This window comes from Acipenser ruthenus, chromosome 24, assembly GCF_902713425.1.
Source record: "Acipenser ruthenus chromosome 24, fAciRut3.2 maternal haplotype, whole genome shotgun sequence".
NCBI lineage: Eukaryota > Metazoa > Chordata > Actinopteri > Acipenseriformes > Acipenseridae > Acipenser > Acipenser ruthenus.
In genome coordinates, this window is record NC_081212.1 from 4,996,941 (window position 1) to 5,023,885 (window position 26,945).

The window sequence follows — 26,945 nt, forward strand, 5'->3', positions numbered from 1 at the left end:
AGTTTAAACAAGATGAAGTGACGTATCGTCACAGTTGCTATGACAACATAGTGTAAACTACATAACCACATAGCTGTTATGGTAGGTAACGTGTTTTTTCGAACTGTATTCGTAAGGGAAATGAATGTGTTTCTATATATATATATATATATGCTTTTCAATGCTTTACTTCAATGCTTTTATTATTATGAAAGAAGACAGCATACCGTTACATACTTAATGCTAGTTTACACAAAATAAAGTGCTCTTTTACTGGAAATATTGCTTTCTCTTCATCTGAAAAAAGGTAAATGACAATTTCCTTTTTCTCGGACCTGTGCAACTACTGAATCGTCTGATTCTTGGGTGCCCATTAAGTTGTAACACTGGTTCATAGTCCATCAGCTGACCCCATATACACTACATAAAATGTATTAAAATTGGTATAGACATGTATGTAAATTTGTAAAACTTACCTATTTACTAAAAAACATGTCTTGTCAACATCAATATGATTATCAAACAAAAGTTAATAACAAGCATGATACAATTTTATTTTCCCCTGTTGTCTATAGAGTGTTTTAAACATTTAGATGCAATGGAGGAAACATTATCTGATGACCTTCGAAATCTAACCTATGGGTCAGATAGGGGGCATATTTTTGGGATGCCCTGGTTAGACTCCTGTCTTGAGGAGACACTGCTGCCTGAAAAACCATGGCATAGGGTAAGATGCCGTTTCAAATATCTACACTACTTGCTTTGATAAAAAAATAAAAAAATAAATAAAATTCAGAGCTGGAAGAGTTGAGCTCTTTGTTGCTATTTTTTGTGTATTTGAAGAAAAAAAAACATTTAACATAAATGAAAAAAGCTTTCATCTAAATATTTGGATTTTTCTCGAAGGTTTACAATACGCTGGGAGCAGCTCTTGCCAAAGAGGTGGAAGCACAACTGAAGCACCCTCAACAAAGCCAATTCATCTTCACCCTCCTAGGAGAACACTTTGTAGAGAAGCACTTCAGTGATTTCCCCAATCAGCCCAGCATTCTGGTAAGAGCGCTAATGAGTTACTCATAAGCTGCTCCTTTAGAACTGGCTACAGTAAAGGTTACTCATACAAGCATGTGTGAAGCTTTTTCTAAATAAAAATGACATTTAAATGTAGTCTGTAGACTTCCTCCACTGTGCCACTCGTGGCAATACCAGCAATGCAAGCTAAAATTGGACCAGTTTGGCAATAAATATGATTTTCATGGGTTAGGTAGGTGGTGAGAGTTCATAATTTAGCCCACAGCACAAATCCACTACAGTTTGCCATGACTGGCATTGAAGTCAAAGGTTGGAGCTGCATGGAAGCTGATCTGCCCCTCCCCTCGGGGTGGTCCCTGCAGAGCAGGCTTGAGACATGATGACAGGGTACTGTGGGGATGTTCACATTGTCACTGCTTGTGCAGTCCAAAATTCAAAAATATAAAGAACTGAGCAAAACAACAAGCCTTTCTTTTTGCAGATGCTATAATTGAGTGTTACTGTTAACTGCTGATTTCAAATTTGGTGCTGATTTTAATACAGTGTCCGCCAAGCATGAGTGAGAGTGAGCGAGTTTCTTTGGGAAAAAACACCCTCGCCACACTGGAGGAGCTTTGTGAGAAAGCTGCGCAGAGCAGCCACTGCCAAAGGAGACCAGGTAAGGAACATCAGCCATTGTCTGCATCTGGAAAATGGCATTCAGCGTTATGCATTTTCCTTATAAAAGTGTCCTTGTAGAATTCAAAAAAATAAAAATGTTTCTCTCTTTGATTTGCTTATATATACTATTGCCAGTCTACCAATCTTCGTGTTGTTTAAAGTTACAGTGCCTTATACAGTTTGAAAAATATATTTTCAAAATTGCCGTGTTGCCCATGTTGAAAATATCAGCTCTGAAGGCGTCTTCTGTATAATGTTATTTATGTAATCAACAGTAAAGTACAGTATGATCATTCATCAAAAATACAATATGATCAATCATTTGTTGTATAGTGACTTCAATTTATTACATTTACAACTTATATGTCTTAAACATACACTTGCCTATTCTGTTCTCATGCTGTTTTCCACAGATGGTGACCTCACTGGTTTATCCCAGGAGATGACCAATTTTATCAATGACACCTACAGCTTGGTAGTTACTGAGATGGAACAGTTACTGGCCAGACAGGAGGCAAAGAAAAACGTAAAAATATATATATATATATATATATATATATATATATATATATATATATATATATATATATATACAGGCTTGTAGTTGTCACTTATGTCAGCTCAGTGCAGGTGACTCTGCTTTAGTGTGGTTCAGAGTACAATCTTACTGGATCAACTGTGGCTGTCTGCTGCAGTTTTAGTCCCCAAGCTTCATGGTATTCCCAGATTCCCAATCATACGAATTGAACATATTGTGGACCGGTGCAGTGATTTAAAATAGCAGTGCTATATTGCCTGGACTTCTTCCCTGTGCATCAGTACAGTTTGATGCACAGGGAGGAAAGGATAGAGGGGTCATATATTAAGTTTAAATGTTTCATACATCTCCTGAACTCCCTCAAAGTGAAGTGCTGGGTTAGCAAAAATAGCTTTGCTTAAAGGTGATACCCTCTCAACAACCAGCTGTTGAGGAAAGGGAACGTTCAACAAAGCACTTGTTACAGAAAAAGCTGCAGGTGCACTGCCTTACTGAGTCCACTAGATGTCACTGGAGATCAATTATATTTTAAAGCAAGCTTTAAATATTTGTGAAAGTTGCAATGTTCACATTGCTTACCTGCATTTAGTTCTATCTACTGTTATTATATCCCAGACTTTTAAGTTTTTATTAAGTCCCTGCCCTTGTGAATATCTTGTTAGTGCAAGGATAGTGCTTCAGCTGAGAATGCCGTAACATGGTGCTTAATTTGTGCAGGATGGCGAGGGTTTGAGCTCAGATACATGGCAATCTGCCTTTGCTTTTATGGCAAGAAGAAGACGTGCAAAATCTGTGGAGAGCAAAGATCTGCATTTGACAACCCGCCGAGGATCTGCTTTTCAGATACAACCTGAAGGTAATACAGAATGCTCATTGTATTGCAAGTAATATGAGAGGATCATTCTGCTACGGTAGCTGCAGGCTTTCCTTTGGGTATCTGTGGTTCCAATTATTCTGATTGAAGGACTAAATACTAAAGAAGGTAGAGCGTTGCACTCCCTCTCAAGAATGGAACAGGGATAGCTCAGGAAAAGAAGGGGTGTGATACCTGCTTTGCGTAAATCATGGCCAATAAGAAGCAGAAACAGCCATTAGGAAAATGTAGATGATACAAAGTATAATTTCAAACAGCAATATGCGTTAACAGTAATGGCAAGTATCATTTACAGATGAAGGCATTCCGCTTCCTGGCTTACAGCCGCCTCTCCTGAGCTCCCCTGGAAGTGAAGTGCTGGGAAGATCGGTGTCTGCCATCCTTGCTTCCGATCCCCAGCGAATGGCGACAGTGTGTGAGAGGCTGAAAGGGAGGCCACTGCCAACTACCCTCAGAAACTCTGTATGGATTGATAAACTGCTAAACACAGACAAAGTGTTTCATAAAGCAATTTCTTTACAGTAAGAATGCAACTATTGCTAAGCAAAGCTTTGTAAGAATACAGTGATCCTAATGCGTATTGAAGATTCATTGCACATGGTGGAAACTGATAATAAAATGGTAGTCTGCAACACATCCTGCTTATTCTGTGCATTCACCACGGATCACCATACTTTTGTCTGCTCGACAGTTTCACTATGCTAGACTTCTTTTATATGAATGACCATTTCAGTGTGTGAGAACCTAAAGGGAAAGTCTGCACAGAGGTTAAGCTGTGTTTGGTGTTTTTCATACAACACACTCGTTTACCTCAAGCGAAAGCTTTCCATTAAGCTGTAAATTAAAATTCTTTATTACAGATGTAAGTAAACTTTCCGTAGGGGGCAAGGGTGGTCTTGTGGAAACGGATTAACAATTCAGTGCAGGCTATAGTATTTGTTAGCACAGCCATATTTGTGAATATATGGAGCTATGCTGGTTGTAAAGACCACTCAGACAAGTCTATAAAAGATCCTTTAGAATGGGATTTATAAAGAGGTGGAATCTCTATACAGCTCATCATTAATGTTTATCATGCCGCTGTTAACTACATCCTAAGAATATATCAAGTGTTTACTATGTTTGTCTTTTAGAAATCTTGAGAAAGCTGCCAGAGAGAAGTTTGGCCGAGCAGTGGGACACAGGGTGGCTGAATTGAAACTCAGAAGTGCCACTCGATCCCCTGTCTCGGGCTTGATTGAAAACGCTGTGGTGGAGGTGAGGCAGGCTCTTTGCAATAGGGAAATAGGAAAGCTGCACTGAATCTGCTCATTTTAAACAGTTTACATACATTAAAGGGCAACATGAAATGTAATTCTGTTGACAAACAGTATATATTTTATTGTGCTTGAAAACTGTGGCTTTACCCTGTTGGATGCAGTTCCCCTAGGGTATATTTTCAAAGCATTTATTCCATTAAATGAAAGGAAACAATTCTGCAAAAGTGATATGTAAAAATGATTAGGTCTGGAGAGCTTGAATTATATCTTAAATGATATAACCTAGCTGTTTTCCCCTTTTCATAAAATAGTACTTCATTGTATATTACAATAAATTATACACCATTACAACGGTTTGACAAGGTTTAACAAGGACACAGGTTCATGAGGTAATGACACCATTTCAATCTGTCCTACTGATTCCTGCCAACATTCTTGTGAAATGCTAGATAATGTGTGAGCAATTTGGCAGTACCTTTTTATTCCTTCATCTGAACAGTGGAACTGGTCCAGCTGAATCCAGCCTGTTAATTGTATGATAATAAGGAGGGAAGATTTAGAAAAGAATGATTACAGTTAAATGGTAGCCTCTCGTTAATTATAGCAATCATTTTAAAATGTATAAAAAAGGACTGTTTGTTAAAACATTGAAACATAAGTGGATTAATAAAGTGTACAGTAAAATGTGGCATAGAAAGGTAACAGGTCTTTTTTTTTTTTGCAATGTGATATTTTTCTTTTGCATTTTTTTTTTACCATCTATAAATATTATATAAAAAGAGATTATGCAAAATGCCTACCCATTGCTGTACATTTGAATTGAAAGATGAAGCAGAGGTGTGAAGAGGAAAGGTTGGTGTAACAATGTGCTGTGTTTTTATGTCTTTTAATTCAGCTGCCCTGATTTTTGTTTCATTAGTGATGTGCGTTTCACACATAACGGGAGGCTGTCGTTTGTCTTGGCAGAAATATGAAAGGACACCCTGTATGCAAACTTTTGCTACCAATGAGCAGATGATCTCAGAAACAAGCAAAGCATTGAACATTCTCTATGTGCACAATGGGACTTATGAGCCTTATCTCATCCACTGGCTCTTTCCTTTACAAATTGCGTTTAAGCAAGCAGATACTAAGGGTAAGTGCTGAAGCTTGACGAGTACTTGACGAGTACTTTAGTATTTCAGTGTGACCTAACGTGATCTCTTTTTCAGCTGAACACTGCTACGAACTGGCCATGTACCTGCATTTTCTCATCCAGAAGTTCCCATCCTGGCCAGAGATTTTTACCCTGGCAGAACGTGTCATGAGACACGTGGAAGAGGAGGACCCAGACTTTTATGCTCATCTTCAGCTCTGCTCTTCCAGGAATGCTGTCTTTGATCCCAAGGTAATAAAACCTGATAAAACAAAATGCCTGCAAGTAACCAACAGCTTTATCCAAAATCAGAGCACTGTAATAAAATCTTAGACAATTAACAGGAGTCACTCAAGATCTTTAAAAAAAAACGAGCCTATCAACATATCTTCTTGTAAGGTCAACCATAACAGCATTAGTTAAGACCCTTTTATATGAACTAGTATAATTTACTTTATTTGATTGCTGTCAGGATTTTTTGGCCGAGCTGATCGCTAGAGAGAGGCAGCAGGCCCAGGAGCTGTTGGATGTTACAGACAGAACTGATAGGCACCAAGCTATCAGCAAAGAGCTGCTTGCAAACCCCATCATCTTCCTTCGGAAATGGATGGGAGAGGTAACACCCTTATTGCTTCTTTTACAGCTTACGGTGTAAAGTTATTATTTTTGTGAAGACTGGGTGAATATATATTGTCACATGTTTTTTTTTTTTTTTTTTTATATTTTGTATTAATGTTTAAATAAATCAATACATAATAAATAACAGCTTAATATTAAGTGTATAGGTATATAGTATTTTTTTTTAGTTTTACTGTACTGCAGTGGTCAAACTCACTATTTTACAATGCTTTGTGTGTGTGTGTTGCTTTAAGGGATTCATGAGCGTTCTAGACCTGCCTGCAGTGCTGCTGATATGGGACCAGCTTTTCATGCATGACTGGAGTCGGAAAGTGATGGAAGATTTCTGCCTTGCAGTCTTGATGCTGCTTAAGGACCCTTTGATGGCAGCAGATAGCTATCAGTCTATGAGACAGGTAACACACCCAGAACAGCGACCTTGAATCTGAAATATGTGATTGCTTAACAAATACCTTCTCTCTTACTCTCGTTCACATTAAAGTACATTATTTGATGTGTTCAAGGGCCACACGCTTTTTTGATCAATAAGAAATGTCCCAGAAGACAAATAAGCATGTGTCTGTGTATTTTATTATTATTATTTATTTCTTAGCAGATGCCCTTATCCAGGGCGACTTACAATTGTTACAAGATATCACATTATTTTTACATACAATTACCCATTTATACAGTTGGGTTTTTACTGGAGCAATTTAGGTAAAGTACCTTGCTCAAGGGTACAGCAGCAGTGACCCCCATCGGGGATTGAACCCACGACCCTCCGGTCAAGAGTCCAGAGCCCTAACCATTACTCCACACTGCTGCCCATGTATAGTGTATAGTGGGAACCAATTAGTGACTCATAGGGGAAGATGGGGACTATAGAGGATTGTCACATTGGATTGAGATGCCAATCAATATGCATGATATCCCAATGCAGATGAGGAGGAAGTTATGCAGGGTTTACAATAAAGCAGATACCCACTGCATGTGTTTTGTGTAATTCTCTTTTGATTTTTGTCCTCTGAAATAAAGCATGCATAAAGGGATTTCAACCTGGTATGAAATACAGTATAATTTAACCTTTCATGGGTTAAAGTGTATTTGGCTTTAAAAGCATTATTGGCTGTATTAATGAATAAAGTCTATTTATTTGTCAGGTCTTTCTAGATCACGCCAGCCATCTGTTCACCGCTGATATTCAGAAGGGCTGGATTCACCTGCAGCAAGGGGGACTCGCAGCGGATATCCCAGCGTTTAATAGATTACATTTAAGGTAAAGCACAGCATTTTATATTTTTCCAACAGATAAGCAGATTTATTGTGTGCAAATTCTTATACATACAAGGTGACCGGAATTATATATCCATAAATATATATATTTTAAAAAAGTTAGTAAGAGATGAAAAGAAGCTACATTTTCTGATTATGATGCGTTTTCTTTATTAGATTGCTCTATGGACCATTCCCAAAACAAGGGACAAGAAAAGGTAGGTTTGAAAAAGTTCCTGTCAGTTTGTTAATAGCAAGAAAACTAAATACAGTACCTTTAACTTTCTTCTGCTTAAAAATACCAGACTGTAAATGTAATTACACCTTTATTTTTATTTGAATTCATGGACAAGTATCATTTCTACAACGGCATTAAAAATGATGAATGGACCTAATCATGGAGCAGCAGAACTAAGAACCACTCTCATAAAAAGCCCCCCATTGACTTGTTTGTTGTATTTTCTTTTGAAAGATGTAGGTCAAGTTAACCTGGGATATATCCTTCCTACCGGGTTGAAAGATGTGGTTGTGAAGTTGATTTTAAAACATCCCAAGTCTGATGCCGCGCATAACGTAAGTGATACAATGAGGTCTGTCACCAGTACACACATGTTACCGAGTGCTCAAAACTTCATTATTTTCTGTTCATGTTAAATTAGAGATTTGTATACAGTACGCTAACTGATAAAATCACTTTAGTTTAGATTGAAACAGTCTGTCTTCCACGTTTCCCTGAAATTGTCAGTATTCAGCGGCGTCTCTCTATCCATAATAACAGAGGTAACTTGCCACCAGTCAGGCGATAAGAACAGTATGGGATTTCTCATACTTGAAATATGTCCACATAAAAAGCGCTCAATATGAACACTTGAAGTGATTAATCGACTGCATGCCTCCTGCAAGCCCCTCTATGAAACGTGTGATATTCAGTCTTCTGACGTTTGCGTCCTTAATTCCAGGCCTGGCTGAAGGAGTTTGATCCGCTTGCTGTTAAATTAACAGTGTCCGTGTTTTACGGGAATGTGAAGCTTCGCTCCAAGTCCAGCCTTCTCAAGCCATCTGTCGAGAAAAGGGCATCTGGAAAGGAAACAGATGAGTTCAGACTGCAATTCAATGGTATGGAAGCTTTTGCCAGGTCCCGCTTTAAAAGAGACTTCATGTAAGGGTTAAACAGGAAAACGTGAGGAATTAAGATGTTTATTTGTTATTGCTTAATTGTGTAGCGAGGCACACTGATTGGGTTTGGAACACATTCCCATTTCAGATTTCGCTTCGTCATTTCAGATACGTTTGTGTTTGACTCCCTGGACCCATCTGAATTCAGGGAGGTGGACCCTTCAGAGGACAAGCCTGTCCTGGTCGTGAAGCTGCTCTACAGCCCAGCAGGTGGAATTCCTTCTCATTTTAGATCTGCATTTCTATCATATTACCTTATGAATGAAATGCATGCCAACATATATGCAGCTCTGGCCAAAAGTTTTGCTTCACTTTATAGAATTAACTAATCTTGCTTCATAAAGTCGAATGAAACCAGCTGAATAATGTTACTGCTTTGTAGTTTTCCATATACTTGTGACATTTTGAAATCTAACATGAAATACTGTACTACTATTATGGCTTCCGGTAGACTTTTGCAATATCATTTTGTAGTTTCTTTGATTACATGATGTTTAATAAAATATCTAAATTATGCTCATACATTTTTATTTTTATGTCTCAATCCTGAAATTCGAGGTGATGCAAAACTGTTGGCCATACCTGTAGGTTCTTACGAAACAAATGCATTTGTTTCTGGTACAGTTCTAACAGAGTTTAGTTTCTTTTCAAGTACCAAACCCCTTTGATTTTTTACTGGCAGAAGTTGGGCTGATTTCTGTATTTGTAATGTTTGTAATGTTATAAAGCTGCCAAGGAACAGCTTAAGAGCAGATTAAATCGCTTAACGCTCTGGGCCCCATTGGAGTATTTAACAGTTCCACCTTGCATATAAGCTCTATTAGTCTTTAACTATAACACATTTTTTATGTGCTTCAAAATGAGTCCCAATGATCTGCTTATTGCCATTTAAATTTAATTTAATTTTTGTAGAAATATTGCACTGGTGCTAATAAAAGGAACATGCAGTACAAGTATATAACAGTTTAAGTGCAATGGACATTATAGACCTATTCCCTCATTTGTAGACCAAATTTGCTGATTGAAACTTAATGCCTCAGTTACCTGAAATATACTGATGCCACTAAGTTCTTCTTTTGTAGGCTTCACTCCAGTAACACTTGGCTGGGTAAAAGTGGACATATTTCAGGAAGAAAAGACAGCCACTCGCACGCTGTGGGCTCCTAATGAGATCTCAGCATACATCCAAATGCAGGCTGGCAGACTTCCTGAGTACATCACAGATCAAATTCCAGTAAACAGCACAACAGGTAAGTTTGAAAAAAGGGTACATTTTGTGGTTATGATAGACATTCGTTTAATTGCCAGAGACCAGGTGGGTTTAAGTTAACTTCCTATGCAGCAGGGCTGTTGGTTTACATTTAATCTCCTAAGCGTTTAAATTTTAACATATTTGGTTATGTTTGTAACCTTGCAGGAAAGCTGACCCCACATAAAGCTTTGTTTTTCAAATGTTCTTTTAGATTCTACAGAAATAGTTAGACATAAGATTTCCATTGCATAGCTATTTGATCCACACCTGGTTTTACTAAGAGTTTAATAAGACATCTTGATACACTGTGGCTAATAAAGCTCATATTAAAACCTGGCATGGGTGAAACAGCAATGCAGTAATAGTCTTATTTCTATCCCTGAGTGACAGAAAATCCATGTTTTATTCAAATGAATGAAGAGCTTCTTCAATGATGCTATGTGGGATGCCACAGCCACATCGTAGTTATTTTTAGAGTTTTTTAAAAGTTTGTTTTGATGGATTACATACATTTTGTATGCATGGAACATTTTGTGTGTCTGAAACATCTCTAGATATTTAAAGAAAACATCAGAAACGATTTCATGAATCTCAAAAATGATTTAATGCATTAAAAACATGCTTTTAAAATGCATTCTTTAAATAATGCTTAAATCAACAAAGAGTTCGAAGCCGTATTGAGACTCACAATGAAGAGGAAAGGAACGCCTGTGTGAATATTTAATAGATACTGTAAATGGTAATTGATTGTTTCTGCAGAGCCTGTGCAACAAGGATCTGGCATCAGAGTCACCGTTTACGATCCTGCAAAAAAACTTCACAGACAGAGAGACAGTCCGGTACAGGAGGAAAGGTAAGAGTTGATAAAAAAAAAGCACAATTTTCATTATTATAACCCTTTACTGAGATCTAATAGTACTGAAAGGCAGTGTTTTTTTCACATAAAAATCATGTAAGTAATCTACTCAACTGATCTAATTAACGCCGTACCTTATATCACTATATAGAACCCTTCTTAGTTTCACATATTTTACAGTGAGAAATTCACTAAAGAGAGCTCCGGTGTCTCTTCATTTCAGTTTGTTAGTGTACAGTGATTCTGTTTCTCGTAGAGCTGTTCCTCAGGAGGAGTCCGGTTTCCTTTACCCCCCGTGGGTTCCACACAGCCCCACAGCAGCCGTTCCACAGCAGGCATCAGTCAGCCAGCCCTTGGACTTTTACATTGATGCAGTGCACTACATCCCTGATAATGCAACTATAATAAAGGTGGGCATTCTGCTAACGCCACTGTCGTGTTGGTCTGCACTCATGAGAGTCATGCATGCTTTGTTTGCCTGTCAGTTTGAATTCCACTTTACATATGCAGTGCCATCCTGCTTCAGTGAAACAGTGGGGCAAGGCAGTTCAATATTTCTTCTGAATGACACACTCTGTCCAGCACGGAACACAAATGTGAATTCCAGAACTATGGTGAAGAGACACTGCATAGTATAATATTCTATCAGTATTATAAATCAGATGCCACTGTACTTGTCAGTCCTTCTTTGCTAAAAGATGCAAAATTATTTGTTTTTTATACCAGCACTTGCTCTTTTTCTCATTTGATGATGTTACTGATATGAATGTGCTTCCTTCAGGTGACTGGAAGAATCATGCGATCAGGGTTAGAGGATCTGCCTGACATCTTGGCTCTTCCAGAACTCAAGACGTCAGCGAGAAACCCAGAATTCCGCTATCGCATGACAGTAAAAGCAGATAACCAAAAACCACTGGACCCACATATGATGCTTTTGCTGCGGGTCTATACTATTGATGTAGACTCTGGAGAGCTATGTGTTATAGGTTAGTAACCAAATGAGCTGACTGCAGATAACAAGATGTGTTAAGTGCTTCACATTACTACGTTCTACATTAAATTGCTTGCAAGAACAGTCTGGAAATAGGTTTCCAGTTTCATATTATGAATTTTAACAGAAAGTGTATATTTTTACTAAAATATTTTGTTTTCATTTTTGACTAATGCTGAATGATATTTTGACCTCAAAATTCATGTAACACAAACAGTTTCCAAGAATGACTTCTCCGTTTCTGCTTCCCATACAGTAGTAACAATACAGTACAAGGGTGAAGAGTACTCTGATCAACATTTTGATTTTATGTGAAAAAAGAAAGCTAAATTGACCCTTATATATGTGAAAGCACAATAAAGCAAACAGAGTATGGTAAAGCAGATACATAGTTATGAGCATTCGAAAATCTTGTGGAAATTAAGAGGAACACCAGAACGTCCACAATCCAGTTATATCTATGTCTTTTCATTTGGGATTTTCACAGGGAACTGCATTGCTCGGGTATTTAACAACCACGGGCAATTAAACGCTGGGGGGTTTCAGCTCAGATTACGAGGAGGGATGCCATCAAAGGACCCAGTCGCCCTTACAGAATCATCACTCAATCACCACTCTGTAATTCCCTGCTGCACAGTCCTTATTCGAATTCTTCCTCATGAGTCTGTAAGTAACCATGGTGAGCAGTTTACAGCCTTTGATGTCTGTCAAACCTATCGCACCACAATTAACACTTCTGCTCGTTCTTTCTGTTATCAAACTGCAAACAGATGTTTAAAAAAATGGCACCAAAGAGGATAAAAAAATAATAATAATAATAATAAATAAAAAAAATGTTTTGAAGAAAAACTGAAGCACCCAGTAGAGGGCACTTTATGTCAATGGAAGTACCGAGTGAAAAAATATATATAAAGGATTTCCCTCCTGCGGCCTGCTCAGTTTCCAAAGAATGACATATTTGTCAAATGGATCTGGTTGGTCTTACATCATTTTAATAACTCTCCGGGTTTTAAAGAAATCAAGGTTTTGCAACTATACTGTATATACAGATTTATTTTTTATTATGATGTTTTAACCTTAATGGGGTTAAATACATTGTTTTTATGTAGTAGGCTATCTGCTTACCTGACTCTGTAATCCCGGGCCCCATGAGATCAGCAAAACAAACACAACTGTTGAGTATCTGTTGGGCCTCAATTCTAAGTAACTAATGAAGCTTTAAAGGTCGGAAGCTCATTAGTGGTGTTTCATTCAGCCTTCTGAAAATCTGAGGATGAAAAATGAAGGTTTTGCCTCTGAGATTCAGGCACTCATTATTACAAGTGTAGTTTAGGGGAGGAGACTGTGCAGTTGATTAAAGTGCTTTCTGGAAAAAAAGCTTTAAAATGCGCCCTGCATCAAGGTGAAAAAAAAACAAATCTTTGCCTTCTGACCTCAGTAAATGCCTGCCTAGTCAAAGTGTGCTCAAATGGTCATAGGCCTGTTGTGGTTGATGGGCTAGCCTGATTTCTCTCTGTGCTAACTCACTGACATATTTCATGGAGTGTAAAGATGCTGTTTGTGCTGTCTTCTTTATGCTTTGACTGATAGTTTAAATTCCTGCACACAACAAGTGATGTGTACAGCGCACCATATTGGCATGTATTACAGTATCACAAGGGGGTATTTTCCATAGTAGTACAGTACATTGAAAAAGCAGGGATGGGTTTCTGAATCTTGATCACACACAAAGGGGGGCATTTTTGCTAAGTGACATTGATGACATCAGGAATTACTCTTTAGTGAGGAGTGAAGCAGTGGGATTTTTAATTGTTTAACTAGGGGGTGGTCGTAATCCATGCATAATGTAGTGCTAACAAGCACTCTGTTTTATGCTGCTGCATGTAATTGTAATTCGGGGGACCCATGGCAGGCCCATAATATACTTTTGGTATTTTTCCATTTGGACAAGCCTGCATCTTGTATTAGGATTAGTTGAATACATCATGGCCTTGTTCATTTGGGAAAAGAGGAAAGGCAGTTGAAAAGTAATGATTGTTAGCGGTAGTATTCTTTTGAGTGTGTTAACGTTTTCTGATGGATTTTGGAACATGGTTTGAAATCATTTTGTTTTTAATTTGAGAATGCCTGAACTTTTTCTCCTATTCTCCTCAGGAGCCAGCCCCCACTCCCAGCTACCTTAGTGGATTTTACTTCACTGATGAAGCAAAACCCAATAAATCAGAGCTGGAAATAATCTCCACCTTCCAAAGGGATAAGAACTTCCCAACAACTGAGGAAGATATGGTCCAGCTGCTGATAGGGAAAGAGCAAGCTAACAGTAAGGGGAACTCTTTCAATCAACCAAATTCAATGACCTTTTTAGTTGGAGGCAAACATTAAGGTAACTTACTATTTATGTTCTATAACAATGGAGCAAATGGGGAGTTTTTTGGATTCAATTACAGCAGCAAATTATCCTTCCAGCTAAGTTGATTTACTATAGTTTAATAATAAACTATTAAGAAATCCATATTTCATGGTAGACTACTGAAAGACACAAGCGGCTAAGTATTGCCAGTAGGCTAACGTTAATTCACATAGCTTGCATTTAGTCATCCGTAACTAGTATACACACAATAGCGTTGAATTTAGAACTACTAAAATAAACTGAATATATTTAATGACAAAAGTATTTTACAGTATGTGATTTGTGGTGGTTTATCAATTTAGCTTTTATTGTACACTAAATCAATTCTCGAATTCAAATGTGTGCACTCTGGGACACTGCATCTGATTACTCGCTGCCGTGAACTGTGTTGTTTAATTACTGCAGCAAATTATCCCTGTGTTCAGCAACAGAGCTCGGGAGACCATGACAAGCGGGGTGCAGTGATGTGAGGTGAGTTTCTTCATTGTTTTTTTTTTGTGCTGCAGTTCCACCCGATCAGTGGCTTGCCTGGTTTAAGGAGAGACTGGATGCCAAAAAGCAGCTCCCACCTCAACACCCCCCCGCACACCTCAGCATACACCATATGGTGCGCTATCACCAGCAAGCTGGCATTCGTGTTCACATCGCACAGGCATTCGGGCTTCCTGGTACGTTGGGCTGAGACCATTTTAATGAAATCTGCTGTGAAAGATGTGTCCCTTAAGAAAAAATGACAATGTTTTGACAATATGCCAGCCCTCATGGTTTCTAATAGTAACTATTAATAAAATATCACTCCATTCAGTTAGCACAGATTGGCTTCCAGTAAATACAATTTGAATCGGGCTTTGGCATTGTGGAAAATAAAGCACTTACAGTCATGTGTGTATGGAGGATTGTGTGTTCAATTCTTGAACTCTGGGAATTGTCTAATGAAACCTGTGATAAATAGCTAGTAAGAGGAAATCATTGTAAACTGCAAAATGACAATGCAAATGTGCCACATAATAGAGGACATTTTAAAACACATAAGATGCACAAGTTAATAATGAAAAAAAGAGAATTAATAAACACGTCTACCAAAGCATGCTTCCAATGAGAAAGACAAATAGACTTGTATTTATACAAGAGATGTATTTATAAACATGCTTGCTTATCATGAGGCTGCATCTTCTGTCTTTAGGGAACCTCTATTAACTCTCTGGGGCGTGATTCACAAACGCCTCTCTGCAGGCAGGACTAAATAAATTATGTTTTCAAATTAATTTCACCCTCATGGTTATTTATCTTGCTTTGTGTTTTGTGTTGTATTTTCATAGCAGGCTGTCTTCCAAATTCTTCACAGAGGAATTCAAAACGTAAAACACAGACCATATGTAATTTAACGAGCCACTTCAAAAGAGACAGCACTCTTAAAACTATAAGAGCTATTCCTGCTACACAGATAAAGATAGATGTAGAGTTAGAGTTTAAAATGACACTAAAACCAGGAGAAATTTCATTTAAAACTTAAAAAATCCACCTTATGTCTTTTTGGTCTATTTCAAATCAAGACCATTGTTCATAATAGAGGTTATCAGTAGAAGTCAAGAAAATTAACTGCGTTTTGTAACTCAGAAATGTAAACAGTTGTCTGTTACCATTATCCCGTTGGCATTTATGTTACCAGATAATTAATTGAATGTTTATTTGTATTACGTTATTTGTGTGTGTTATTACATTGAAGTTGCTACTGCTATAATGGAGATATGACTTATAATGTTAGCTAGACTGTATATACAGACCTTGAGCATCTTTTCTTCTTTGTTACACAGAGGGCCTGTATGTGAATGCCTTTGCCAGAATTCTGAAAGGAGCTGCTAGTTTACACCTTCCTGAACTTCCAGAACGCTGGGGTGGGGAGGAGAAGTTTCTAACTCGCCAGCACGATCTTACAAGTCTTCAGAAGTCTCCTCGTTGGACTGATCCATCTACTGTGTGTACACTATGACTGTGGTTTGGCTTGCCTACTTAACTGTTCTCATTTTTTAATCTGATTTATTTGTTTGCATTTCTACATTTCAAATAGAATTGATTTAGTGTGTGCTTCTGGATTATTCCTCTACTTATTCCCTTTGCTTAATATGTATTCACTTTTTTGTATGGGTTTGGATCTAGTTTCCAACAACTGCCTTCAGTCCTTTAATGGTACAGTAGTTACTATTTTGGCAACCTGAGACTCTGGCAAAGCTTAAAGTTCCTTTCTTTTTTATATACTGTTTAAAAAGAAAAGTAAACACGGTGCAGTAAACTTGTTATTCAAGAATTGTAATTATAAAAAAATTCTGTGGATTCTGTGAATAGAATGTTCATTCCCAGAGGTTCCAAAGTTCTCAGTTTGAAGATAAACTCTTGTTCCTTTTGTTTCCGAGCAACATTTGTTCCATAGCACTGATTGATCACACAGACTGTGATGTCTTCATATATATATATATATATATATATATATATATATATATATATATATATATATATATATATATATATTTGTTGTTGTTGAAATACATATGTGGATGGAGATGCAGTTTTCAATTGAAATAGCTGGAGCAAGTGAATTCTTAGCTCTGAAAACCCTGTTGAAAATCTAAAGCGAAATTTGATAGGCTAACTTTAGACTTTAAACCCTTTTAGCATTATAAACAGAAGCGGATATTATGCAACAGCTGCATTTGTCTGTTACCCTCCAGACAGACAGAGACAAATGAATCCAGGAATACATTGTTAAGCAACAAACAAACATTGTTCTTAATCTAAAGTAAATATTTGTATACCCACAACAAGCTATCTGTATGATGTTGATATACCTTGTTTTTAAAATGCAATAGAGATACATCCTGCCATGTTTCCAACAAATTCATAGAGTTTGGGTAATTTGAACCAAAAACAATTCTGCTAATAAATATAATAGGTTGTGTATTTGTATGCACTAATCCTAAAAAGGAGCATTTCCACTATTATCTAGCATGGAAGATGCTTATTCCATTGAAGATAATCCTGGCAAAAATAAATAAATACAATCATCATGTATCATTGTGTATAATCCAGAAAATTGAATTTTTTGTTTCCGGTCTTCCGAAAAAGGCAGACCACAGAGGATAACCCTATTGAAAAGCCTATCGTTATGTTATTCATTGCCCTATTATACCCACTATTTAAAATGTTCATGTTTTATTCAAAGAAAACCCAATCGGCCTGTTTACAGAATATTATGTAATCCAGCATCAGATGCTGAAGCAAAAAAAGGCTGGCGGAACTCCTGCAAAGAACACTGATGCACCTGACACAAGCAAGGATGCTCCGTGTGATTCCCACTTTCCCAGGAAGGGAACTGCATTCCGAGATGGCGGGATACATTTAAAGTGACAGCACCTTATTAATGACTTCAAAATTGCTTTCCTGATATTTTGTTAAAATAATGCTGTATTGCATTGTGTTACCTTTCACTGCTGTTCAGTTATAAAGGAAAGCACCCTAGCGAATCACAAAGCCGTTCTCCCTTGCTGAACCAGTCAGGAGTAATCGAAAGAAGGCAGGTAGCAACAATCTGTATTAAAGCTGCTATACAAAGTTTTTGAGCCAATGAGGAGCCAACATCACATTATATTAATTCTTGTCACCCACCTAGTAGCACCTCTTCAGAATACAGTAGACCAGTAGCATCGATTAATACTTGAGCTGTCTTTCCCCAGGTTTTACATCCTCACATTGACCCACACTCAATACTGCTGGTCCAGCTGTTTAGTCTGAATGCTGTTTATACCCCTGATCCAAGCGGCCAGCGTCAGGGAAGCGTTACTTCCCACTCCGGAGGGCAACCAGACCCTGATGCCCTGTCACCGCTAGGATGGGCAGCTCTTCCACTGTTCCAAGGGTAGGCTTCCAACCGTTCACCCTTCATCCTATTCAGGTTCTAATTGCTTCTCGCTTATTTTCCTCGGCTGAATTCTTCACTGCCGTTGAATAAGTTCTGAGTCATTTTCTTTGATTTCTTGATCCCAGTGTGACCTATTTAAATCCACCATTTATTTTTTTATGCCTGTTACCTTGCGCCCCGAGATGATTGTACATGAATACCATATAAAATTGTTTCTATTCTTTTTATTATTCTACTCACAGAAAAAAAGTGTGCGTAGACACAAGCTGAAATTAAATAAACTATGAAACTGTCTAGAAAATGCACTCTGAAACAAAGAAGGTCGTGAACAATTTTTTAATGGTGCAGCCGTCTGAGTGAAAATCATGACTGTCCCTTTCAATAACCCAGCCTCTCTTCTTACTCCACAGAACGGCCAGACTTTACACAGTAATTTAGTTATTAAAGTTCTTTCTTTCACTTTTCATTAAGTGGACCATTCCTTACGAGGGCATCTTGTGTGGTAGCAATTTGTTTAGCTTGTATTTAAATCAATTCCCTAGAACTGAAGAATTACTTTAAGTGCAAGCATAATGCCCAGTCAAGTGAGGCTTTTCTTAATTGGTAGCATCCTTGCTGAACATCATGTTATTATGCCATTTGTAATAGTTTAGCATTTAAAATAAAATGCATTGCTGCCCAGTCCTGATCCCATTGATACCTTGCATAGACCAGATTACAGGAATAATGTATTACATAAACCAACTAATAAAGGTCACGCACATTTTTTTGCCTGTAACCAGGTTGTATCAATAACATGCAACGATTAGACAGAAACAAAATGGAAAAACCTGTGATATGCAGCACACACATTTTTGTAAACGGGCTATTTGTCATATTAATTAATTTTTTTATGGAAATAGAATACTTGGCACTAATCTGTAACTAGATCTCTCTGTTGTTAGTCAATTTCAGTCAAGATAAGCAAGACAAATTACTGCAAAAGTGATGACTTGATATTCATTTATGGAGATCATGCCTGGCTGCAGATCTCAATACAAAGGAATTAGAGGCAGAAATCACTGCATCAGTGCCATCCTGGCTGTCCATAGTGATCCTACACCCTATTGACAGTGTATAGCTTTATCATATTCACAATGTATGCTTCAATTATAATTTTTAAGAATGGTTGTTCCCAGTTTAGCAAGTCGCTAACTTTGTGTCTGTCTGTTTTGCAGTGCCTATGCATGCACAGGGGTGCACCATACACCTTTGTTTGAAGGAACTCCAGATGCTGTAAGTCTTTTTGTATTGTGATGTAGCCAGTAAAGTGAAGCTGACACCCAGAATTTTAAATAAAAAGACCAATAAAAGGCCAGCTATCGTCAACTTCTAACTTACGAAGATTCATTGCTTTCTTAACTATTCATGTCTGCTAAAGTGTATCATAGGTCAGTTTGTTCCTTTTCTAATTACATTTACATTCTTTATGTGCATCACAAAACTCAAATCAGATTAAAAAAAGGTGCAAAATCTGTATTTACAGAGACAGTGATAAATTGGTTCTCAGGTAAACTAAAAGAAAATTGACTGTCTAAATTTTGCAGTGAAGATATTTTTAAAACCCACTCATGCTTATGATAAATAAAAGTCCCATAATACACTTGCAAGTGCATGATCTGTATCCTCCAGACAAGTCAATTCTTTGTGACATCACCTATGGGGCTAGAATGGTAATCTGTGCCAGCTGCTCAGCTATTAAAGAGCAGATCAGCTCTTATCTAAACACTGTGCAATTTCAATTGGCCTGTAGTTTTGAACCTGATCTGCAAAGTCTGCAGGTTAGACCTGTCGTAATGAGTTTAATGATCTTAACATCTAGTCGGATTCATTTAGATTACTATGATGTAACCCACTATCCCTGACAAATAGTTATTGCTGCTGGCAATGTAACAAAACGCAATGGAATGAACCAGATTTATAAACACCAAGGGATTGCAAAGCTCCAAATATATAGGTTGAAATCACTTACCCTATTAATGTCACTTTACTGATTGTAACTTACAGTACGTAGTGGGAGAAAGTAAAAACATCCAGGATTTTGTGGTACTCTATAGGTGTATCTCGTAAAATGTTACAAAACTAGCATTTGGAAAAAAGTCAATCCCTTTTTTTATTTTAGTTTTGTGTCCTGACACAACAAGGAATTACTGTGTATTCCCATGTAAATGTGAATATGATTGTGGGAATAACTGCAGATTAAAATGGGATTTTGCATTGCACACAGTGCCATCGAGAGGTCGAGTGCTGTAATTGCAATCCGATCTACTGTACACGCCCTTTATAAATCACCTTTGCAAAATGATGTCAATAATAATGTAACCTATGAAAAAGAATATTCATTCGTTTTCGTATGTTTTAGTGTTCTGTTCATATAAAACCAGACAAAACCTTCAGCAGCTAGGCTAATCAATTCAATGCTAATATGCACTGCATCCGCTCTGTTGCTAAAGGGCAGTTTGATTATTTAAAAAAGAATGCTTTGTGTGGTGAGTCGCTACACCTCAGGTGCAAGATGAATGATTCTCTGCTTCTACTGTAAAGGTTCTGAGTTTCAAATCCCTGTTGCACTGGCTGGGCTCAAACCTAAAACAGAGAAGTACATCATTTGCAAGCCTTTGTCAAAAAGCATATTCCGCGTCTGCGTTTGTGGTCTGTATATTTGATTGGTGAGGGGTTTTTGAGCGATACAGAGACAGGATTAAGTGGAAATCAAAGCCGTTTTTTGCATGCACAGAGTGCTAGTGCATGTCACAGGGTAGGTCACAGAAGATAGCAGCTCGGGTCTGTTGGAGATGATTGGAGACGATATGGTTTCATATTAGATGATTTAGATGCAAGAGATTGTTTTCAACACAATCTTCCAAAAGGGGAAAATGATTTACGGTGTTGGTTTTTCAATGACTTGCTGCTATGCTTCTTGATATTATATTTAGCTTTTGTTCCCTTTGAGAAAATAAAGGAGAGAATTCTAGTACTGCATATACATGCCTGGAGAGTATTCTTTCTTTTTAATTTCTACAAATTGGGTTGACTTGATCTGAAATAGGAAAAGCGAATGAAGGGCATTTCATTGTAATTATTCACCTTGAATTATTCACCTTGATGCATAAAAAATAATCCATTCTGGCCTTGCTTACTACTTTTTTTTCTTGGACGCAGACTTGAACAAAATGATCTGTCTTTCCATGATGACTATAACTTTTTGCCTTTCCAGGTTTTAATTGTCAAAACCTGCCGAATGCATTTATGCATTGCAATGTATATCTGTCTATTAGTAGTGAAAGCAGAAAAGGATTTTGTTTCTCAAGGTTCCTTTGTGTTGGGTTAAGATCATCTAAAATGTGCTTGAGATGACAGACAGAAAGCAAGCATAAGATATTCGGGTCACTAACCTGCAAATAGACTTTTTCATGTAAAATATTACACTTTGTTTTGCATAAACCTAAAACAAATTCAGTAGAAAAGTAAGCCACATATCCAGATATCGATATTGAGAATTACATTGTGTACTTCTAAATTGTACTTACAATATACTGTAATTATTGCTCTGTCTGCAGTGAGCACTAGTTTATTTTTTGTTTTTAAAGGTCTCATTTACAGTGTCAAGTCCTGTTTTCATTTTTCTGACATTATTTTCTCTACCAAACTTCCTAAATCCATTGCTATCAAAAAATGTACAAACAAAACCTTTGTGATTACATTTTATTTTGTTTTATTGCATTTTTTTACTGATCGTTTTATTTTAAGGCACAGACTCTGCATAACTAAGCATAGCCTTTGTAAAGTGGCATAAAAAGAATCATTTCTATCATGCAGTGATGTGTCAAGATTTATTACATGTTTACTGAGGTTTCTAGTATCCAAGGGCTCTTGACTAAGAAGCACATAAAAGGATCATGCACGTTAACTGCTTTATAAACTAAGCAGGCAGTTGTGCCAGACTGTTAGTGGCACACAGTCACTAAATTATGACTAATGACAGTTAAGTTAATAGTCTTTGTGTCTAGACAACAAGGGGCAATAATCATTTACCTGCAGACTGGAGCGTTAAACAAACAAATACCATCAGAGGAAGTGAGAAAAGAAATACGTCAGTACTGCAGACAAAATTATGTCTAGCGACAGATCATTGTCACGCCTAATTCCAAATAATCCCAAACAGCACAAAATAGAAGAAATCAGATTGTCCCGTTTTTTGGAGTAGTTACTGTAATATGTTGCCTAATGCAATAATTCAGTCCTGAGTATTTAATCAATCATTTTATTTTACAAGTACATAGGTTGATGTCTTAACTTTTAATGTCTTTGCGCCAGGCATTTCTAGGGTCTGTATCCTCCTGCCCTGTGAAAAATGCCCTCGCAGAAGGCCTGAAGCGAAAGAGCCAGAAGCTGCTGAAGAACTTTGTTAGCCTGGCTGTCAAGGTGTGGGACGGACATTACTTTGATGATGAGCGCCATGATTTGCCTGTAAGCACCGATGCACGGAGGTTTCTACAATATCATAAAGCTGACAGCAACTAATTAAAGTGCCGGGGCAGGGGCACACTTGGATACCTGTCATATTTCTTTCATCCTTGCTGTCATGACTCATAAAGCCATCGCGCAATGTCACTCACAAGGATGTTTGGAGATGAGACGTTAGGAATCTTTATGAGATATGGTCGCTGCCTCCCTATTCAGTTGGCTTGCCTCCTTCACCCTTAACTATGCCATGATCGAGTTCATTGAATAACAACGAGAGGGGGATTCAATTAAAAAGTACAGTGTTCTATATTTTTCAATTTTTATGAGGGAATGTATTGAAAAGCTGCTGATTAATCTCTGTGGAGAGCACAGAGATTTTTGGTGAGCACAGCCAGATCTTTATTGGGTGGAATCAGTAGTTGGTGGTCAATACCAGATATCAACTAGAAGATTCTGGGATCAATAAGCTACTAACAACCAAACGAGCAAGATGGGCTGAATGGCCTCCTCTCGTTTGTAAACTTTCTTATGTTCTTATGTTCTAATAGCAAACTTTATTTAATTAATTCAAACAGACTTAAATAACTCCCGAGTTAAAGTTATGTGACTTGAACCCACGCCTGACTGAGGTTGAGTTGTTTCTTTTTACGTTCATTTAGGTTATCGACGACCTTCTAACTGTGGGCAATATGAAGAAGTTTCAGAAAACGCAGGCAAGCAAGTCAGGAAAAGATATGTCCCTGCTGGTTCTGCAGTCTTTTGATCGCAAGATCAGGAAGCAGGGGAGGAACAGCGCGGAGTATCAACGCGAAGAGCGCTTTTATGAGGATGCAATGGCAGATGCATTCTACACACTAATGGTCAGTATTACAAATTCCCAGAGAATCAGAGTATGGATCACTGAACTCCTATTGGAGAGCATTCTGTTAACAAATACACAAATGATTTATGACTTCATCAGTCCTATGACACTTATCAATCAAACCATGCAAAGGAAGACATGCCTCAAATGCAACTGTAATGTCTTAATTCAGAATGGTCTAAATAATGCCTTATTTGAAGAGGCAGTCTGGGGGGGTATGGTATGTGCTACGAGTTGTTTTTTTCATATATAACTATTATCCAATGTATTTCCCACTAACCACACTTCTCATCTTAATTCTAATTTGTATTATTATTATTATTATTATTATTATTATTATTATTGTTGTTATCATTATCTGAACAGCTAACCTTGCTCTTACTTTTGCATCTTCATCCTAGATCAGCATTTATAGTCCCAGTCAAAGTGGTAGTGGTAGTGGTGGGGAGGGGGGTTCAGCCAAGTGGTTAAGCTAAGTGGTTAAGCTGCTGTGGGTTGAAATCCCAGTAGAGACAGGCACATTTTATTTCTGGGTAAGCTGAATGAAATTGTTAACTCCAGCATGAAACCCAGGCCGTAAGAGACCAATCAATTGCTGAAATGCATCCGTATAGAATCCCTTTATCTTTTATTCGTACACACATGCGCAGGAGTACAAAATAAAGCGGTCCCAAAACTGAAACTAATTGAAACGCAGGGTCTTTAAGCTGACCCCCTGTGTTTAAAAGAGCCCAGGATGGAAGAAGGTAAATGAAGCCTAAGGCAGCATTGTGTGACCTGTTCATGAAGAAACGGAGGACGAGTGCCATTATGTATTAGCGCCATAGCACTTCCACTAAATACATGCTGAGAAGAAGCTCCAAATTGTTTTCCGGAGAATATATATTTTTTTTTTTGAGTTTCACACTTTATTAATCAGCCTCCCAGACTTCAATGATATAATTGTATTTACCTAGTTTGTAATCTAATTGTTTTTTTTTTTCATCTAGTGTCCTTCTAAAGGTTATTGCAGTAATGCAAGTGTAGCATGTTGTTGTAAAGTATAGTAGTGCTGGTTCAAATAGTCGAACGTGAACACTAATCCTGGTGACACAATATGCTCCAGGTGTTGCAAAGCTAACTAGAGTGTAATAGTGAAGTCCAGTGGGTTCAATGACTTCTGTTTTCATTACAGGTTTACAGGTTTGTTTGTTTTCTCTCCTCAGGAGACTGCCCTGATGAATGCAGGCTATGGACCTTTGTAAGGCAAACTGCTGCTGTGTAATAAGCTCAAAATAATTGGAAAATTCTTTTAAAACATTATGTCAGGGTTTGTAATCCATTCTGTTACCATTTGGTAGCGTCAGCACCATTTTCGCTTCACTTATTGCTGTGCATTTGAACATTTCATTTTAAGTAGCAGTATCTGAGGCGACAGCAGTATACAGTGGGCTTTCCTGTGTGGGGTTTTTGCTTTCTTTACTGGTCATGTTTAATTCTCAATTAGAACTGCACTTACCACATGGTGCGCTAACCTGCTTTACTGAGACCGTTTCTTTGATTACATGATCTTAAATAAAAGATCTAAATTATGTTCATTGTTTTTTTTTTGTTTTTTTTTAAATTATGTCTCAATCCTAAAATTGTAGGCGATGCAAAACCTTTGGCCATCGCTGTAGATCAAATGAATCATTATACTTTGCATAGTCAGATTGTCATGTGATTTGAGTAATACATTATATGTAATTGCTGCTGTTCACTGATGGTCACCTGCCAGGACACTTTTGTAAATGAGGCTGCGGTGGTTATAGAACGAATAAACAAATAAACATTTTAATATAGTATTTTGTAAATTACACTTCAGCAGGAGTTGGTGGTCTGTAGCTGCTGTTCATATGTTTCCAATGATGTGTTGATGATGTTTTAATAAAACTTTTGTACACAACTCCCCCGAGTCATTCAAAGTCACTATTAAAATGAGACGATGGTGTAGTTCTTGCCTTGCTTCTAGCTGTGTGTTTCAATCCCACTGAGGATTGAGGCTTACTTACTGCAGGCTGAGTCATACCACCAAAATATGAAATTGAAAAACCAAGCAAGGTAGATGTCACTAACGGCATAGAGACAAAAATAAATGACAACATACCAAAGCAAATGTATGTAAATTAAATCAACCCAGAATCTTTTAGTTGGGTTTAAGTCTTTGCATAAAATACCCATCTAGGCACAATTTTGGCAGATGTAAGGGCCCAGCATTAGGAGATAATGGAAATGGCTCAATCAGCCCAGTAGAGTGGCTGTTATTTTACAAGGAATCTCTGTTTGTTCAGCCCTAAAGACTTGTGTGATGGTCTTTAATAGACTGTAATGCATATATAAGTCAATGCATTGTGTGTAGGCTGTCTATTGAACAAGAAATGTCATCTCACACAGATTGGGGCCGAGGATCGTGAATCTATGGTTCTAACTGCTCTGAGGTCTGTTATAAAAAATAAAAAAGACACAAAAATGGACATTGTATAATAGAACTACTATTAAACATAAAAGGTGTTGTTTTTTTAACTTTTGAATTGTGTTGTGTGTCTCATACATGATTTATAATCACAAACATTGCTACACAATTAGGCTAAATGTGTAATGTTACATTTAATTATGTCCTCCAACAAGAATGACAATGTATTTGTGGTTCCCCTTTTACCCACGATGTAACTCCTGGCATTTGGTTCACTTTTTTTTTTTTTTTTTTTTTTTTTAAAGAGCATTGAAAATGAAATGTTTTATTTAAAAATGTTTTTTTAAAATTAAAATTTTTAATTGCATTTAATTTTGTCAGTTTTGAATAGCTTATATCTGACTGTCTTAGACAAATAGCAGAGCGATGCAGCTGTCTCACTCAGCAGGCTAGTTTTGAGTGTTTATACAGCAGAGCATTAGAACAGGTGTTATCTCAAGGAACATCTCCATATTCATTTCACTGCAGTTCAATGAGCCTGCATTCTGACCACAAATTGGTTACACCAGATTTTGGTCAGTCTGGTGCTGGCAATCCAGACATATGTTTGCTTTTGTTGTCTAACAAAGACATAATAGTTAAAAGCAGGAGAAACAATCGTATCTTATTCTATCAACTTGATTTCTACAGCTGGTAATAACTCCATGATGCATTCCAACAGTGTTTAGCATAGCAAACTAGGAAAATAATTTGGTAACACTACCCCCAGTACCTCATAGCCCCTCATAACCCGGCCTGTACAATGATCTACATAAATGCTTGTCTTTCCTCGTCTAAATAAAAAGAAACACGGTTAAGTGCCATTTCTGCTCTGTCTGATATGAACTAAATCGGTTCAGTGACAGACTGCTGTCACTACCCTGTCGAAGTTCCTTTTGTGACGTTTGTTTTTACAAACTGTACCGTGTCGTGTTATCGCTGGATAACAGGATTTGTAGTCCCAATTAACATCAGTGGCAGACTGGTTGCACTTGTCATGTGATTTACATTTAACACATTATTTATCATGTGTTGTGTTAATTGACTTCCTGCCACACATTCTGTTTGTTTATTGCATGAAATTAGAACATCCCATTGATGGTTTATTCCAGCTAAAAATTTAATTGCATGGCTACTTGTGT

At 37.5% G+C, this 26,945-nt stretch overlaps 1 protein-coding gene across 1 annotated transcript; it reads left to right on the forward strand.

The window, feature by feature from the left end:
* Nucleotides 1-560: 560 nt before the first annotated feature.
* Nucleotides 561-25,513, forward strand: LOC117429452 (uncharacterized). Its single transcript, XM_058998129.1, has 29 exons — nucleotides 561-706; nucleotides 886-1,032; nucleotides 1,555-1,669; nucleotides 2,085-2,197; nucleotides 2,927-3,065; nucleotides 3,379-3,604; nucleotides 4,217-4,340; nucleotides 5,309-5,477; nucleotides 5,554-5,729; nucleotides 5,950-6,093; nucleotides 6,350-6,511; nucleotides 7,256-7,371; nucleotides 7,545-7,585; nucleotides 7,840-7,940; nucleotides 8,327-8,483; nucleotides 8,652-8,753; nucleotides 9,626-9,793; nucleotides 10,555-10,648; nucleotides 10,908-11,061; nucleotides 11,433-11,637; nucleotides 12,130-12,308; nucleotides 13,797-13,962; nucleotides 14,559-14,720; nucleotides 15,867-16,027; nucleotides 17,781-17,962; nucleotides 19,183-19,240; nucleotides 22,322-22,474; nucleotides 23,131-23,331; nucleotides 24,539-25,513. Exons 1-29 carry the CDS (start codon nucleotides 578-580, stop codon nucleotides 24,575-24,577), a joined length of 4,083 nt encoding a protein of 1,360 aa, XP_058854112.1. The 5' UTR covers nucleotides 561-577; the 3' UTR covers nucleotides 24,578-25,513.
* The last annotated feature ends 1,432 nt before the right edge of the window (nucleotides 25,514-26,945 follow it).